The 16,413-nt window shown below is 40.7% G+C and overlaps 1 protein-coding gene across 1 annotated transcript in view; it reads left to right on the top strand.

The window, feature by feature from the left end:
* Positions 1-16,413, top strand: part of ATP4A (ATPase H+/K+ transporting subunit alpha) — a 160,848-nt gene that overhangs the window by 108,284 nt on the left and 36,151 nt on the right. The window contains exons 14-16 of the mRNA XM_033914374.1: positions 3,344-3,519; positions 4,573-4,709; positions 6,594-6,744. Of these exons, the coding sequence (XP_033770265.1) occupies positions 3,344-3,519; positions 4,573-4,709; positions 6,594-6,744 (464 nt within the window). The remainder of the gene's footprint in view (positions 1-3,343; positions 3,520-4,572; positions 4,710-6,593; positions 6,745-16,413) is intronic.

Genomic DNA, 16,413 nt, shown 5'->3' with positions numbered 1-16,413 from the left:
GACATGTGTCACTGTTTCTGTGGTGCACTGTATGCAGAGTCCAGCTTTTTACTGGTTCAATTTAACTTTGTCTATATATTTCTATTTTATCCCCCCTTTTACAAAACTGTGGAGCGTTTTTTAGCGTCAGTCGTGGTGGTAGCAGCTCTGATGCCCAGAATTCTATGAGTGTCAGAGCTGTTACCACCGTGGCTAAAATCCACAATACAGAAAATATTCAACTTATCTTCTGCTGATCGGTAAGACCAACGGTGGACAACGTTTCACAAATAAGCTACCTCAGGGTGTATCCCGACCAATCAGACTTCTGAAAAACACAACAGAACAGAGGGGATGCAGATAAAAAATCTCTCACCCTCCACATTTCATCCTTATGTGTATATAAAAGAACATACCTCTCAAACAGGGACGCCAAACCGTCTCACTCATCTGAAATGGCTCAGGATTTTAAAACTACTCGTGGTAGGAAGGCATCAGCACCGGAAGTGCGTCACTGGTGACGCTGTTGCTGAGACTAAAGATTGATGTCAAAACGATAATTCAACTGTGTACAGTGCAGTCAAAATGGAAAACCAAAGAGTGAAAAACAAAAAACCTGTAGGTTTGAACCAGAGACTGGACTGGAGTGCTTTTTACTAAACCTCTTAAACTTATTAAACATATTTAAATTTATTATCCACTAAACAATTTTCTTATTGAATTTATTCTTTACAGACAAATACACCTTCTATTTTTTGGATGGCACTTTAAGAAAATGTTTTGTCACATTTACTCTTTTTATTGTTTGCTATGTTTTTCGTTTTTCACTTTTTGGTTTTCCATTTTGACTGCACTGTACACAGTTGAAATGTCATTTTGACATCAATCTTTAGTCTCAGCAACAGCGTCACCATTGACGCACTTCCGGTGCTGGTGTCTTCCTACCACGAGTAGTTTTAAAATCCTGAGCCACCCCGTGGAAGCCATTTCAGATGAGTGAGACGGTTTGGTGTCCCTGTTTGAGAGGTATGTTCTTTTATATACACATAAGGATGAAATGTGGAGGGTGAGAGATTTTTTTATCTGCATCCCCTCTGTTCAGTTGTGTTTTTCAGAAGTCTGATTGGTCAGGTTACACCCTGAGGCAGCTTATTTGTGAAACGTTGTCCACCGTTGGTGTTACCGATCAGCAGAAGATAAGTTGAATATTTTCTTCTATCAGTTATTTATGAGTGAAGCACAGCTTAAGGCTCAAGTTTTCAATACATTTTGAAGTTTTTTTGCCAGTGAGGTTATCGCTTGACCACCATTGTAAACCACTTCGGTGGAGGTGGGAGGGCCTATTCTGAGGCTTTTCCCTTCATTTTTAATTGGTGTGTAGCCTACGCTGTCCTTACACTTTATCTTAGGACACTACAGTTTATCTATATTGAAAGTGTTTATCATCTTATACATTTTGTTTTCATGATATCTGAGTCATATTTGGGTACCTAGCATATGTGACACCCGGAGCACATCATTTTTTGACACACCCCCATCTGTGTGAAAAACATGATTTTTAGTAACAATCCACACGTCACACAAGAGTGTACCTAGGAAGAGGCAGCATCTTACATACTGCAGTGAACAGTACAACATCAATACACCCATTGTAAAACTAAACAAGCCAGACTAGTACAGATCAATCCTACACAGTCAATCCTAACAGAAAACCATGTCTTTCGAACACACAGAACACAGAAAACATCTTCGCCTAGTATGGAATATGTAATCACAAACTAATCCCTCCCCCTTTTACAAAACTGTAGTTTTCTAAGATGTCCAGGATGGAACTTTGAATGGCTGGTTATACTAGAATAAGCTATGCTGTAATGTCCAGTTCCCCCGACCTTGAGAAAGTTCAGGATGGAACTTAGACATCTGGAGCTAGATCTGTTTTAAAAGCATCTATATGCCAAAAAGGAACCCCAACCGACCAGATGACCACTAGAGGCATTAAGTAATGACCCCACACACACACATTCCCACAGTAGTCACGAATCCACTCCCACCCCCAAAACTCTGAACGGAACAGTACATACCTGGCTCTAGAACAGTAACACCTGGTATGGGAAATCCTAGTGGAGCATCACACAGTGTCTTAAGTAGCCTGGTGGGTGGACTAGTGAGCCACAGAGAGGAGTACCCAGGCCTATAAGCCACTCTAACCACTACATTTATGGTAGAAAGTGTGAGCCCACCAAAATCCTACTATATTGCCATATAGGTGCCATCTGCAGCCATAAAGGTTATTGGGGTGGTAGGCAGATGAGTTTAGTAGGTTTTAGAGGAGTTTCAGAGGGCTCAATATATATTATAAGGGGGTTATGGTGAGATGTACTTCTATCACCCTTTATGTGAAGTTCACAGCAGTGCCCTCTAATGTGCCCTACTGCTCTGTTGGAAAGTCTGTATTGCCAGTCTGTTACAATGCTGGCCCCTCCCATATCCAAATGGTCTGAATTTGGACATTTTAAACTTAGATGTTTTTGTGGTTGAAAATGCCCAAAAAAGTTAGGCATCCTAAGGTTGGAAATTTATTTGGCCCCATATTGAATTCCAAAAAGCCAAAATGAGTGGACAATAGAACAATAAATGATCTAAAGTCGCTACTTCGAGATGACAATGCCAACATTTATTTGACTTAGAGCTATCTAACTTTTGTAAACAAACAGGGGTCCATAATGCTCTATGTAACAGAAAAACCAAGTTTGTCTCATAGATGCTGACATTGTACCTCTCAACCTTCAAGTCCAGATTCGTGGCCATTGAGATGCAGAAATTTGGTGCTTAACCTTTTCCTATCGTAATAAATTTTACGTTACGCTGGTTCCAATCGTAATTATCACTACTGCCCACTACATTTTCTGCATCAAAGTCTGAATCATTATCCAACTCAGACTCCGAACTACTTGGTAATAAATAGATGGGACAAATGAAAGGTAGAAGGTAGCCAAGATGTCTATGTGGGCAATTTTCATTAAAAAAAATTTTTGGACATCTAGCGGTTTCGAAAATGGACATTTCCCCTCCCCAACTTTTGGACGTCTTGCGGGAAATATCCAAAGCCAGACTTAGACGCACTATCAAAAATGCCTTCCTATGCATATATATTCTGAGAATATTCATTATGGAAATCTTGAAAGCCAAACTGTTTGTGGCAGTCAAACACTGGGATTATGCATTTCTAGTCTGGGAGGTACTTAATTGAGGACAGAGACAGAACGAGTTTTACAGACATGTGCCATAATTCTTTGCTTCCATTGCCAACTCAGCTGTGTGAAGCTGGATGCTATGTTTCATTGGCTCTATATCCCTGCTCCAGGTTTCTGCCACCTGTACCTGAATGCGAAGGAGTACCCCCGTGGTTACAACTTTGACATAGAGGAGATGAACTTCCCTACCAGTGGCCTCTGCTTTGCTGGTTTAATCTCCATGATTGACCCTCCAAGAGCCACTGTGCCAGATGCTGTCATGAAATGTCGGACAGCTGGAATCCGGGTATAATAAATTTAAAAGAACCTCTATGTTACCTTTGGAAAATATTTATCTGCAATTAGGGCTAGTCAAGGCTACTTGGAGTCAATATAATACAAACCATAGCTCACTAAGTGAACCAAAGCCATTGAGCAAGAGAAGATGAAGATATTAAGGACAGAAGTTTAGAATCCTTTCAGTGAAAGCAGTTGGTTTATGCAGGTTTATTATGAGGACACAGTAGTGCTTCAGTTCTTCCTCTCTGTACTGGGGGGGGAGAAGGGGGGATTTTCACATGCTCTACCAGTGAAGAACTGTTGAGTCACTCACCTTCTGAGTAGAGGAGTAGCCCAATTGTTAGTGCAGTAGACTGAGATCCTGGGAAACAAGGTTTAGTTCCTACTTTAGCTCGTTGTGACCCTGGGCAAATTGCCTCATCTACTAAAATGGTTAAAGGGCTGGAAGAGTAGCCGTACAGTGAGAGATTAGAGAAACTGGGCCTTTTCTCCCTTGAAAAGAGGAGACTGAGAGAGGACATGATCAAAACATTCAAGATAACGAAGGGAATAGACTTAGTAGATAAAGACAGGTTGTCCACTCTCTCCAAGGTATATAGAACGAGAGGGCACTCTCTAGAGTTAAAAAGGGATAGATTCCGTACAAAAGTAAGGAAGTTCTTCTTCACCCAGAGGCTGGTAGAAAACTGGAATGCTCTTCTGGAGGCTGCTATAGGGGAAAACACCCTCCAGGGATTCAAGACAAAGTTAGACAAGTTACTGCTGAACCAGAACGTATGCAGGTAAGGCTAGACTCAGTTAGGGCACTGGTGTTTGACCTAAGGGCTGCCGCATGAGCGGACTGCTGGGCACGATGGACCACTGATCTGACCCAGCAGCGGCAATTCTTATGTTCTTATGACAGAGAAAGTGAACAGCACTATGTATGTCTAGTATAGAGATAATTAGTATATGTAGGACACAGATGTAGAAGTAAAATAGGAAAAACCATATTATGAATATGTCATCACATGGTACTTCCTGATTGCTTTCATTAAGTGTTTTCTCCCCAAAATTTCAGGTGATCATGGTCACTGGAGACCATCCGATCACAGCAAAAGCAATAGCAGCAAGTGTTGGAATCATTTCAGAGGGAAGCGAGACAGTAGAAGACATTGCTGCCCGGCTGCGCATCCCTGTGGAGCAAGTCAACAAGCGGTGAGGAGAAGAGTTATGTCCCCCAGGGTGGTAGAAAATCAGCAATGCTATTACTAGAAACATGAAGTTCCATTACATAACCATTTTTTAAAACAGAAGTTACTCAGACGTCCAAAATTCTCCATATTTCTTTCATGGGGCTGTAGGAATCTATAAATCCATATGACCTATTCCAGTTCCGGTGGTTATCGGTCATCCTTCTGCAGGATTTTCTCTTTATATCAGACCACTGTCTCAACACCTATGATCTTACAGGATAGGATTATTTTAGATCCATTGCTTATCAGTCATAAGTCCATAATAATTATTCACGTCCTACTTTACCACTCCTGGTCCCAGGGGGCTAGTCTTATTATATTAATCCATCACAGATCATTTATCATAGCCATAATCTTGGTTTTAGTAATTTCTATAATGGAAGAAATATCCATATCTCTCTATAAATAGTATGCTTAGACTGTCCATACCATTGGTCTGTTGGGGCCTGCTTTTATAGTTCTGGAAAAGAGGAACGGCTGTCTGCTCTTAAATATGAGTACCTTGCAATGAGCACATGCTTTTGAGGGACTGGAGGGAGACAGAGGGACTGGCTAATTGTATGAGACAGGAGGGCCAGAAAGCTAAATGGCCAGATAGAAGCAGAAAGACAAGCTGGCTGGAAAATATGTCAGAGTTTGATAGATAGATAGATTGGGCTTATATCAATATCTTGAAATCATAATCAGTGAATTGTTGAGGTGAAATCCACCCCTGTAGAATGACATGACAGCCTTGAACTCACCATATGAAGTGCAAGCCCTTCTGTTAACAAAATTAGAAGAGTTTACACCTTCATTTCTATATTACGAACTTAGTGGCATATATATATATATATATATATATTTCTCTTCTATTCTATTGACATTTCACATAATGGTTTTGTTTGGAACAGGAGACACACACAGATATGTTCAAATCGAATAAGGCCTTATTGGGAGCTCTTAGGAAGCTGCTAAATGGCAGTGTTCCAACTAAGAGCCACACCAGACCCTGGGGATTACCCCTTTTATTGATACCCTGATATCTTCCCATTCATTAATAAACATGAATCTCCAATCAAATTACAAGCTAAAAAAAATATCATCCAATTACAAATTGCATACTTCAGCAATGTACTTTAGTTAATTACAATCACATGGTTTCTCATAACTATAAGATCATCAATATTTTCCCTAACTTGGTAAGAGTAAAATATGTTAGTTCAAATAAACAGATAAGTTTTGCTTCCCAAGCATTGTCAAGGGAACAGGTAGATATTATCAGGTCAGTTTGACCACTAGTCTGTGTTTCTGTTATTTATAAATTGTTTATGACTTTGAACTATAGCCTACTGTTATGTTATGACTGCCACATCCTCAGGGTCTTGATTTCCAGACGTTAGACCTTGACCAGTATCAAATACTTCTCTTTGCGTCACTGATTACTGAAAAGCCTGCACTCAGCATGTTGGGTCCAATCTCTAAACTAAAGCAGTCTTTGAATTAAAGCATTTTAGTATTGTACCATAATATGCTTTCTATCTCTCTCCCTCACCTTCCCCAGTATCCTTTTCTATTTCTTTGCTAATTCTCTCAGGTGTATCAAACAAAGGGTGTCATACACATGGGGGGGAGTGCTCCATCCCCCTTTCTCGGAAACATCAATACCTTCATCAACTTTATTCAGACAAACATGCCTGATAGGAAAGGAGACTTTGTTGGTGTTCAAACACTTTTTTCTTTTTATTGTCAAACCAACAAGAAACCAGGATTTCCTTTCTAAAATACCAATCACAGTCCTTTAAAATAGGCCATTGTTGTCCCATATCAGTTTCTTATCCTACTATCATTCACTGTTCTTCCCTAGGGATGCTCGTGCCTGTGTTATCAATGGTGGCCAACTCAAAGACATGACTTCTGAGGAGCTTGTGGAAACCTTGAAAATGCACCCAGAGATGGTGTTTGCAAGGACATCTCCACAGCAGAAACTGATCATCGTAGAGAGCTGCCAGAAGTTGGTGAGACCTATATCACACATCACTATGTTTTGCTCAAAAATATCAGCTTCACCAAGTAGGAGGAAGGGTTGAGAGTGAACAGGAGGATTTGGGAGCATATTTAATCTGCAACATGTAATAGTAAACTGAATGTAGTTAGAACTACCTTTGTCACATCTCAGGAAGCTTAATCAAAAGTTGAGAATTTTGTACAAGTCCTACTAGACTTGATTGTTGATGTGACTTGAACTGAACTGAATCAGAACCTGTTTGACCCTGTGATTTCTGATTCAGCTCAAGTCATATTGGTTGAGAATCAGCCATGGTTCATATTATAAGCATATCTCTTTCCCATTATAAGCCATGGTTCATATTATAGGCATATCTCTTTCCCATTTCTGGTCCATAGAAAACTTCATTTTTAAACATTTTTCAACCAGTTGCCTAACCATCATTAATGTTGGTTTGCTAGCTCTCATCCTAAACTAAAATACCCAGCAGCAAGTGAGTCAGGTTGATAATTATAAAAAGAATTGCCATTGGTGTGCAGTTCACCCTTTTTCATCAAGTTTCAAGTTTAATAAAGTTTGATAAAATCGCTTATCTGGGTTTACTAAGCAAATAACAATCCAATAATGGTACAGTTAAACATAAGATAGATATGTACTAATAACAGAGGGACATAACGAACCGGTACAATAGGTCAAAAAAGGGAGAAATACAATCTTTATAAGGAAAGAAACAAATAAAGTAAATACAGTAGGAATGAGGGGAGAAAAAGAGAGAGAAGGAAAAAAAAAAAGGTCAGTTAAAAAGTAGCTAAGGTAATTTAGCAGTTGTAGGCATCCTTAAAAAGAAAGCATTTAAGTTTACTTTTAAAATGATCTATGTTCTTATCATCCCTTAGATATAATGGGAGGGCATTCCAGGTCTGAGGGGCAAATACCGAAAAAATATTTTGTCGATGTGTATCTATAATCTTTAATGATGGGACCGTCAATAGATGTTGGTCCATTGAGTGCAGTATATGTGCTGGGGTGTAAGGAATTAGACGATTATGTATAAATTGGGGCTCTTTAGATAATTGGTTTTTGAATGTTAATAATATGATCTTGAAGGAGATTCTATGGGTGACCGGGAATCAATGTGCTTTTTGTAAAAGGGGAGTTACGTGATCACACTTCTTTATGCTTGTTATAAGTGTAATGGCTGTATTTTGAACAATCTGAAGACGTTTTTTTTCATCATCAAAAATGTCACAGTGTGTCCTCTGTTTCCATCTGCACATTCCCAGACTGCATATTTCGCTTGGATATTACATACAGTAACATAGTAAATGGCGGCAGAGAAAGACCAACATTGGTCATCAAGTCCACCTTGGAAGGTTGCTGGGGTTTCTTGCACCTGCAGTGTAGGCTACTTTTTCTATGCTCGTCTTGTATGGGTTGTACCTGCAGCACAATGTCAAGGCAGTCTGACTAGATTTTTACCAGCATTATTCAGATTATCCCATACTTGTGTTGAAGAGTACATTCTCCAAGAACAAGCAGGATAGAGAAATCCTAACACGGGACTGACATCATCCAATGGAACAGTGTGGGAACTTTCTTCAACCCTAAAGACAGTGCTTTTGAGTTTGCTCAACTGCATATGCACACCTCTTCTCATCTGCCACTGTATGTGGGACCTCACCAGTTTTTAGTGGCCATGGAACTAATCAGACATACTTTCTATCACAATTGCTTCAGCACCAATGTTCCTTTTAAATTGTGCAGCTGCACACCTCTTTTCAGTACTTTGTGCAGCAGTTCTGGATTGCTGCACACCCATGAGCAGCACTGCCTCATCTCCCTCCTGCAACCATCCCAACTGCTGCTGCTTCTCCAAACAAACAGCAGCAGTGGCTTTACTTTCCCACAGGGCCACACCGGTAGCCTCTGTATGCTGTGCAGGCAGATGTGCCCCAGAACAGAAAGAGGACATCGGAGGGATGTGACCAGCAGCTGTGCGTACTGAGGCTGTAAGCGCGGCCCCATGGGAGAGTGAGGCAGGCTGTTTTGCCTCCACTTGTTTAGAGGAGAAGAAGCAGCCGCAGCAGCAGTGGCGGTGGGTGGGAGGTGGGGAAGTGCTGCTTTTGGTATGTGGCAGAAGAAGCAGCTGCAGCAGCAGCCAGAATGTCAGGTGGGAAGAAGAAGAGACAGGAGGGAGGGGTGATGAAAGGGGGAAGAGGAGAGAGAAAGGAAGATGTTAGATGGAAAGAGAGAGGGGGCTGATGCTGTATGGAAAGAGGGGAGAGAAACATAAAAAGATACGGAGGGAAAGGGAGAGAGGGGCAGAAGCTTATAGAAGGTGGTAAACATAAGACATATGGAAGAGGGGAGAGAAAGACGGCAGATGGGGAAGATACAGAGGTGGGAGATGATGGCAGAGGGAAAGTGAAAGGAGAGAGGGGACAGACACTGTGTGGAAGTGGAGGGAGAGACAGAGATGTGACCGATGCTGGATGGAAGGGGAGACAGATATAGAGGGGGTAGGTGCTTTATAGAAGTGAGGAAAAGAAAGATTCTGGATAGAATAGGGAAGAGAGAGGGCAGATGTTGGGGAGGGGGCTAGAGAGGAGAGAGATGATGGAAGGGGGAAGTGAAATGGAGATGCTAGATGGAAAGGTGAGGAGGAGAGGGGCAGACATTGTATGGAAGGGAAAAGATACAGAGAGGAGGAAAATATTGATGGAAGGGGAGATAGGGGAGATAGAGAGAAATTATGGAAGGGGGAAGTGAAAGGGGAGACAGAAATAAAGGAAAGAGGGGTTAGGCTCTGTATGGAAGTGGGAGAAGAGAAAGAAGATTGAGATACTGATGGAAAGGTAGAGAGAGTGAGGAGGCGCAAAATGGAAAGGGGGGCAGATGCTGTATAGAAGGGGCAGATGCTGGATGAAAGAGGGGAGATAATGAAGCAGATGTTTGGGGTAGGGAGACAGAGATGCGGGAGATGATGATGGAAGGAAAAAGAAATGGTAGTTATGGGGGCATACACTGTATAGAAGGGGGCACACTGTATAGAAGGGGGAGAGAAAAAGGACAGAGTTAATGAAAGCCTGAGGATAAGGGGATATAAAATAGAAGAACCAGGATGCAGGAAAGAGATGGAAAGCTGCAGGTAGACCCAGTAAAAGGAGGAAACTTGAAGACTAGGTAGTAAGAATGAATTATGTAAATCTGGACATAGAGGCAGAAAAATAAATTGAAGAAAGTCTAAAGAAAAAGGAGGAGGGAAAAAACTGTCAGACAGGAAATGGAAAGAGATTTGAGATGGATGAAAGCAGAAACCAAAGAAATAAATGGCCAGAAAACAAGGGTAGAAAAAATAAATTTCTTTTTTATCTTAGGATAAAATAATGTGGTACCATATTTATAAAGGTTAATAAATATAAATAGAACATGGAATTAAGATATCTTTTCACTGGAGCAATTTTAATACATTTTTGACTAACTATCAAAAACCAGAATCTCCTTTTTCAGGTCAGGAAGGACAGGATACTATACGTAATAGCAGCATACTGTCTTTACCTGAGGAAGGAGGTTTTGGCCGCTGAGAGCTAATTGAAAAATGTTTTAAGTTAGTCTTTATTTTACACTTTTTTGCTTTATTTATATTTGTATTTCTTAATTTGTAATGTAGTGTTTGGAATATATCAGTTTTGGAGGTTTGTATCTGCTTTTGTTATATTTTGCATAATACAGGAGAACATGCATTCTCAGGCGTTCACTGTAGGCAAATTCTGGCTAGCATCAGTTCTCACGGGACTCGTGAGAACTGATGGCAGCCATTTAGAAAATGGCACGGGGCCAGGTGGGAGCATGGAAAGCTTGTGCATGACATCTGTGCTCCTGACCTGTATGCCGCTAGCAAGGGAGGGATACATCAGGTACAGGGGGGATGATTTAAAAGTACTGGGGGCACAGGGATGATTTTAAAAGGTACTGGGGGGATGATTTTAAAGTACGGGGGTAGGGGGGATGATTTATAAACAAAAAAAGTACTGGGTTGGGTCTAGTCTGTAGGGAGGGTGGGACTGGATACTCCTAGGGGCATTGGTTTTGGGGTGGGCTGCAAAAGGTGGTTGTGTTCAGTACTGATTATTGTTTAGTATATTGAAAACTTTGATGACTTGGATGCCATGAATATAATGGACATTAGCGTTAAGCATGTGCCCAAACTGCTAGCACCCCTTAGCTGGCATTAGTTCTAGCCGCGTAGCGTGGGTTTAGCGCACACAAAAATTCTGCGTGCGCTAAAAACGCTATTGCAGCTTATTTCTAATCTTAATGTATATTTTCTGTAAACCGCTTAGAACCTAACGGATGTAGCGGTATATAAGAAATAAATTACATTACATTACAGTAAAAGGAGCCCTATGTCCAACTTGGACATTTCCAGCTGAACATCCAAAGTTAGAGGTACACTCCTGATTGGTTATATTTGGAATGGCAACTCATGTTTCCTTTACATCTTTCTCATGTTCTCAGTATCAAGATGCCCAGATTATATAAAGAAAATAGAATTTTAATGGATACTTGGAAAACCTTACGATTTGTCAGTAACTTAACAGCTATTCCTATTAACAAATCAACAAATCAAACCATTTGGCTAAGCTCCAAGATTCAAATTGGCGGATTCAAGGTCGTCTGGAAGCATTGGATAATTGCAGGAATACGAACTTTCTAATGGTAAACTGCTTGAGTTTACACAATTGCAGCATAAATTTGGGCTTCATAAATCACAATGTTTTCGTTGGTTGCAATTGAAGCAAGCCATTGAGGCAGGGTTCCCTGAATGGAAAACTCTTACTACCCAATAAAGTATGAAAATTTTATGTTTTCAGGCAGACTTTCTCGGTCACCAGGCCGCGCAGTGGTATAAAACTATTAGTGATCTGGTTAAAAAAAAGCCTAAAAATGGTCTTAGGGATATTTGGAGCATTGAGATTAAGCATCAGATTTCAGCATCTCAATGGCCACATATTTGGTCTTGGAGAATAAGATGTACAATCTATGAGGCAAACTTGGTTTTTTCTTTTACATAGAGCTTTTTGGACCCCAGTTAGATTACAAAAATTAAACAGTTTCTTGTCTAATAGATGCTGGCATTGTAATCTGGATGTAGGGACTTTGGATCATCTTTTGTATTACTGTCCCCATATCTTAGCCTTTTGGAATTCAATCTGGGATCAAATAAATTGTTTATTGGAAAATCATGTAGCATTTTCTAAAAATTCATCCAAATATCTTAACCCCTCCTCTTTTACCTCCAGAAGATTCACCTACCTTCAGATAACCTTCCCCCAAATTACCCACCTTAACACCTTCCAATTAAACAAATACCATAAATAGATTGTAACCTACCCTCTCTAACTGCATTCCATATGTATTTTTCATACAGTTCTTCACTGTCAGTTTAATTTCCATCCTATAAGTTCACATAGAATTTTTCTTTTTTCAACCATCTTTATTTTCTCTTCTTTATTAATTTCCAGGTACTTTAGTTAGATTGTGAGCCTTCGGGACAGTAAGGGAATTTTTTAAGTACCTTCTTACTTCTCATTTATAATCTTAATGTATATTTTCTCCAAACCGCTTAGAACCTAACGGATGTAGCGGTATATAAGAAATAAATTACATTACATTATCTTATGATACTGTGATATTTGGAATGTCTATGAGAAAAAAGAGTCAGATATCATCGTGTAACAATAAACTTTTATTGATCATGACAGGAGTTGCCATCCAACATATTACTAATAACTGGAAAGACCATAGTAGACTTAATTTTAATTTCTGGTGGAATTTGTTGTGTCACCTATATAGAATGGAAAGATCACTGGCGGTACAGAATGGAAATTATAAAAATTTTATAAAAATATGGGAGCCATTAACATCTTTTTGTCATGATTAAATGCCATTTTTCTATTAATTATACACCACTTAGTGTTGGGAGGGGGGAGGGTTTCTATTGGAGGGTTTATGATCTTACAATTAGAGGGAGGGTGGGGGAGGGTTGCTTTTATATTTATAAAGTATACTGATAAGATGTTCAAGTGGTCTATTTAATATTGTTAATATGAATTTTGTACACTTGATGAAAGCTTAAAAATGAATAAAGAATTAAAAAAACAAACAACAAAGTTAGAGGTACAAAAATGACCATTTTCAAATGGCAAACTGCTAGATGTCCAAATATAATTTTTTTTTTTTTTTTTTTTTAATTGTCTACTTAGATGTCTAGGCCACTAGAACGTCTAACTTTATATCCAATTTTTGATCAGAAAAATATCCAGGTTGAAAATGTCCTAACCCTGACTGGCCACATAGACATCCCAACAGAGCAATGGGACACCTTAGAGGGCACTGCTGTGAACTTCACATAAAGGGTATCAGCTGTATATCTCACTATATCCCCCTTATAGTTTAGGGTGAGCCCCCTAACCCTCCCTCCCAAACCTACTATGCCTTCCTGTGTACCACCCCAATAACACTTATGGCTGCAGATGATACCTATATGGCAGTATAGCAGGGTTTGGGTAGGCTTACACGTTCTACCATTAGCCTATCCACCAGGCTACTTAAGACACCTTTGTACAGCTCTACTAGGCTTCCCCATACCAGATACTGCTATTTTTGAGACAGGTATGTACCTGTTTGTTCTCATTTTTGTGTGATAGAAGGGGGTCTGTGAGCACTGGGGGAGTATGGGGATGTCTTACCTTGATGCATGCAGTGGTCATCTGGTCAGTTTGGGCACCTTTGTGGCACTTAGACCCTACTAAAACAGGTCTAGTTCCAAACATATAAGTTCCGTCCAGGATGTCTTGCAAAATTTTTCATTATTTCTGCAAGACATCCATGTCAAACCTGGTCTTGAGACCGCCCAAAGCCTGCCCATATCACGCCTCCACCATGCCCATCCAGTGCCTGAACGTACAGAGTAGAGAATAACATGGTGACTCTAACCAGTGGCTAGCTGCGGGTAGCCGCGGGTAACCCACAGGAATGGGAGGGGGGGAAAAGACTGATTACCATGGGTATGGGAACAAAGCCATTCATCGTCCTGTGGAGTGGTGAATGGCCTTGTCCCCGCAGTAAAGTATCTGCCACGAATTGCCTCACTTCCAACCCCTTGGTGTGATCGCGTATTCAGCAGCTCCCTCTCATGATTGTGGGTGCAGCAGCAGCCCCCCCTCCCTCATGAGTCCAGCAGCTCCCTCCCTCCCTCCCTATTGTTGGCCCAAGATCCCCCACCCTTGCACCCTCCCTCCCAATGGCCAGTGGCAAAAAAACAACAAAACTACAAGTGCGACTGTCCTGGGTTGGCACCTTCACACCTCCTGGGGTGGGCCTACCAGCCTAAGCTTCCTGCAAGCAGGGCTGCTCCAACTGGAACTTTCTAGCTGCTGAGTCCCTCTTTCTGATGTAACTTCCAGCCAGGAGTAAGGGGAATAAGAGAGGGGAGAAGCTGGACATAGGGAGATATACAAAAAGAGGGAAGATGGGCATAAATGGGAGCATAGGCACAAGAACAAAAAGAGGAATTTTGCATCTGCATGGGGGTGGTATATGGACACAGAGGGGTAATGCTAGATATGTTAGGCTATATGAACACAGAGAGAAGATTGCTAGACATGGTGGAGAATAAGAACGCAGAAGGAAGATGCTAGACAGGCAGGGCATAGGGATATAGAGGAGTGATACTGTACACAGGAGGAGGAGATCATAGAATGGCGAGATGATGAAGGCAGGGAGATGGGTACAGGGGAAGTACTAGAAAGGGAAATTTAGGAGATAGAGAAGGGGGATGCTTGCTGAACATGGGGGAAAAACATATACAGAGAAAGAAGACATGTTAAATATTCAGGAGACCCTGGCAAGTAAGAGTAGACAGATGGAAACGGAAACCAGAGCCTGAGACCAATGTGATGTAAAGAGTAAAATGACCAGGCAACATAAGATAGAAAAAAATGATTTTCTATTTTGTGATTAGAATATATCAGATTTGAAATATGCATCCTGCTAGAGCTGGTGTTAGACATAACTGTGGACTGCAAAGCCCAGGCTGTGCTTCTTTAGCTTCCAGCTAGCTTAGGACTCTCTCTGACCAGGGAGTAGTTGCCCTAGTTGTACACCCCTAACACTATTCCTGCCATGTGTGACTAAAGCATTCTGTTAGCTTGATTTTTCTATGTAGCATTCTGTAGTAATTTGACTTCAGTTTTCTCAGTAGTGGAGACAATATTTGTGAAAGGGAAGAGAGGGGAGTCAGGAGTTTTGCTGATCCTTGCTCTGTATTATTTATGATTTATAAAATGACAATTGTACAGAATATTGTTTCTTTTTATATTTTAATAAAATAAGTTCAGTTTAAAACTATTTGAGGCTTCTACGGATAGGATCAGATAATTTGCAGGGATGGGGTAGGGGTAGGGACAGGGACCGAGCTCACAGGGTTGGGGGCGGGGATAAGGATGAGCTCACGGGGACAGGGACAATTTATTTTTCCCTTGTCATTCTGTAGAGTACAGAGGCTGGAACACCTTGCTAGATATACAGAAAGACAGTTTTGATTATTAACACGTGGATGTCCTGGCAATTAGGACAGCCAAGTGCCGATTTAGGATGCTTTTTGGACGTCTGTGTTTTTTGATTACGATTATCTCCACAGGGCTGAAGCCATCAACCTCAGAGACACAAACAAAGAACATGAGCACAGAGACAGGACACTAACTGTAACACGCCTCAGAGAATAGCCATTTGCTCAATCTGGCCTTGGAAATTTCAAAAATTGCAAAGTCCAGGGGACACTCTAAACTAAACTAAACCTTAAGTTTATATACCGCATCCTCGATGAAGTTACAAGGAAATAATTTTAAAACCAATAGGAGGAAATTTTTTTCACTCAGAGAATAGTTAAGCTCTGGAACGCATTGCCAGAGGGTGTGGTAAGAGCAGATAGCGTAGCTGGTTTTAAGAAAGGTTTGGACAAGTTCCTGGAGGAAAAATCCATAGTCTGTTATTGAGAAAGATATGGGGGAAGCCACTGCTTGCCCTGGATCGGTAGCATGGAATATTGCTACTCCCTGGATTTTGGCCAGGTAGTAGTGACCTGGATTGGCCACCGTGAGAACGGGCTACTAGGCTTGATGGCCCATTGGTCTGACCCACTAAGGCTATTCTTATGTTGTTATGTTCTTATTTCATGTATTAAAATTTTATATCCTGCTTTGTATAAATAGGAGGATTGATACCTATGATCATTTAGCAATCTGTTTCAGAGAAGTGCAATGTATGAAAAGGATATTCAAGTGATTTCTAAGTGCAAAAAGGGGGTGGGGGCAGGACAATCCTTGAGATGAACTTAGGGGCCAAGGGGCTTGTACAGAATGATTGTGCCAGATACAAGGAATGCTAATATAGAAAATATGCTGGATCAACATCATAAATTGCAGCTTACAGGAGATTGGTAGCAACAAACAGAGGGGTAATAATGCATTTGTGAGCTTGTGAAAATATTTTGACTGATGTGTTTTGAATGGTTTATAGCCTTTGCAAAGAAAAGCAAACAATAATCAATATATTACTGACCCACAACTTCTGTTGTGCCAAGGTTAAGAAATTAGCTCCATCTTTAAACAACTAA

Source organism: Geotrypetes seraphini, chromosome 11 (genome assembly GCF_902459505.1).
Source record: "Geotrypetes seraphini chromosome 11, aGeoSer1.1, whole genome shotgun sequence".
NCBI lineage: Eukaryota > Metazoa > Chordata > Amphibia > Gymnophiona > Dermophiidae > Geotrypetes > Geotrypetes seraphini.
The sequence above is the reverse complement of the archived record's forward strand: the minus strand, read 5'-3'. Positions and strand labels throughout refer to the sequence as shown.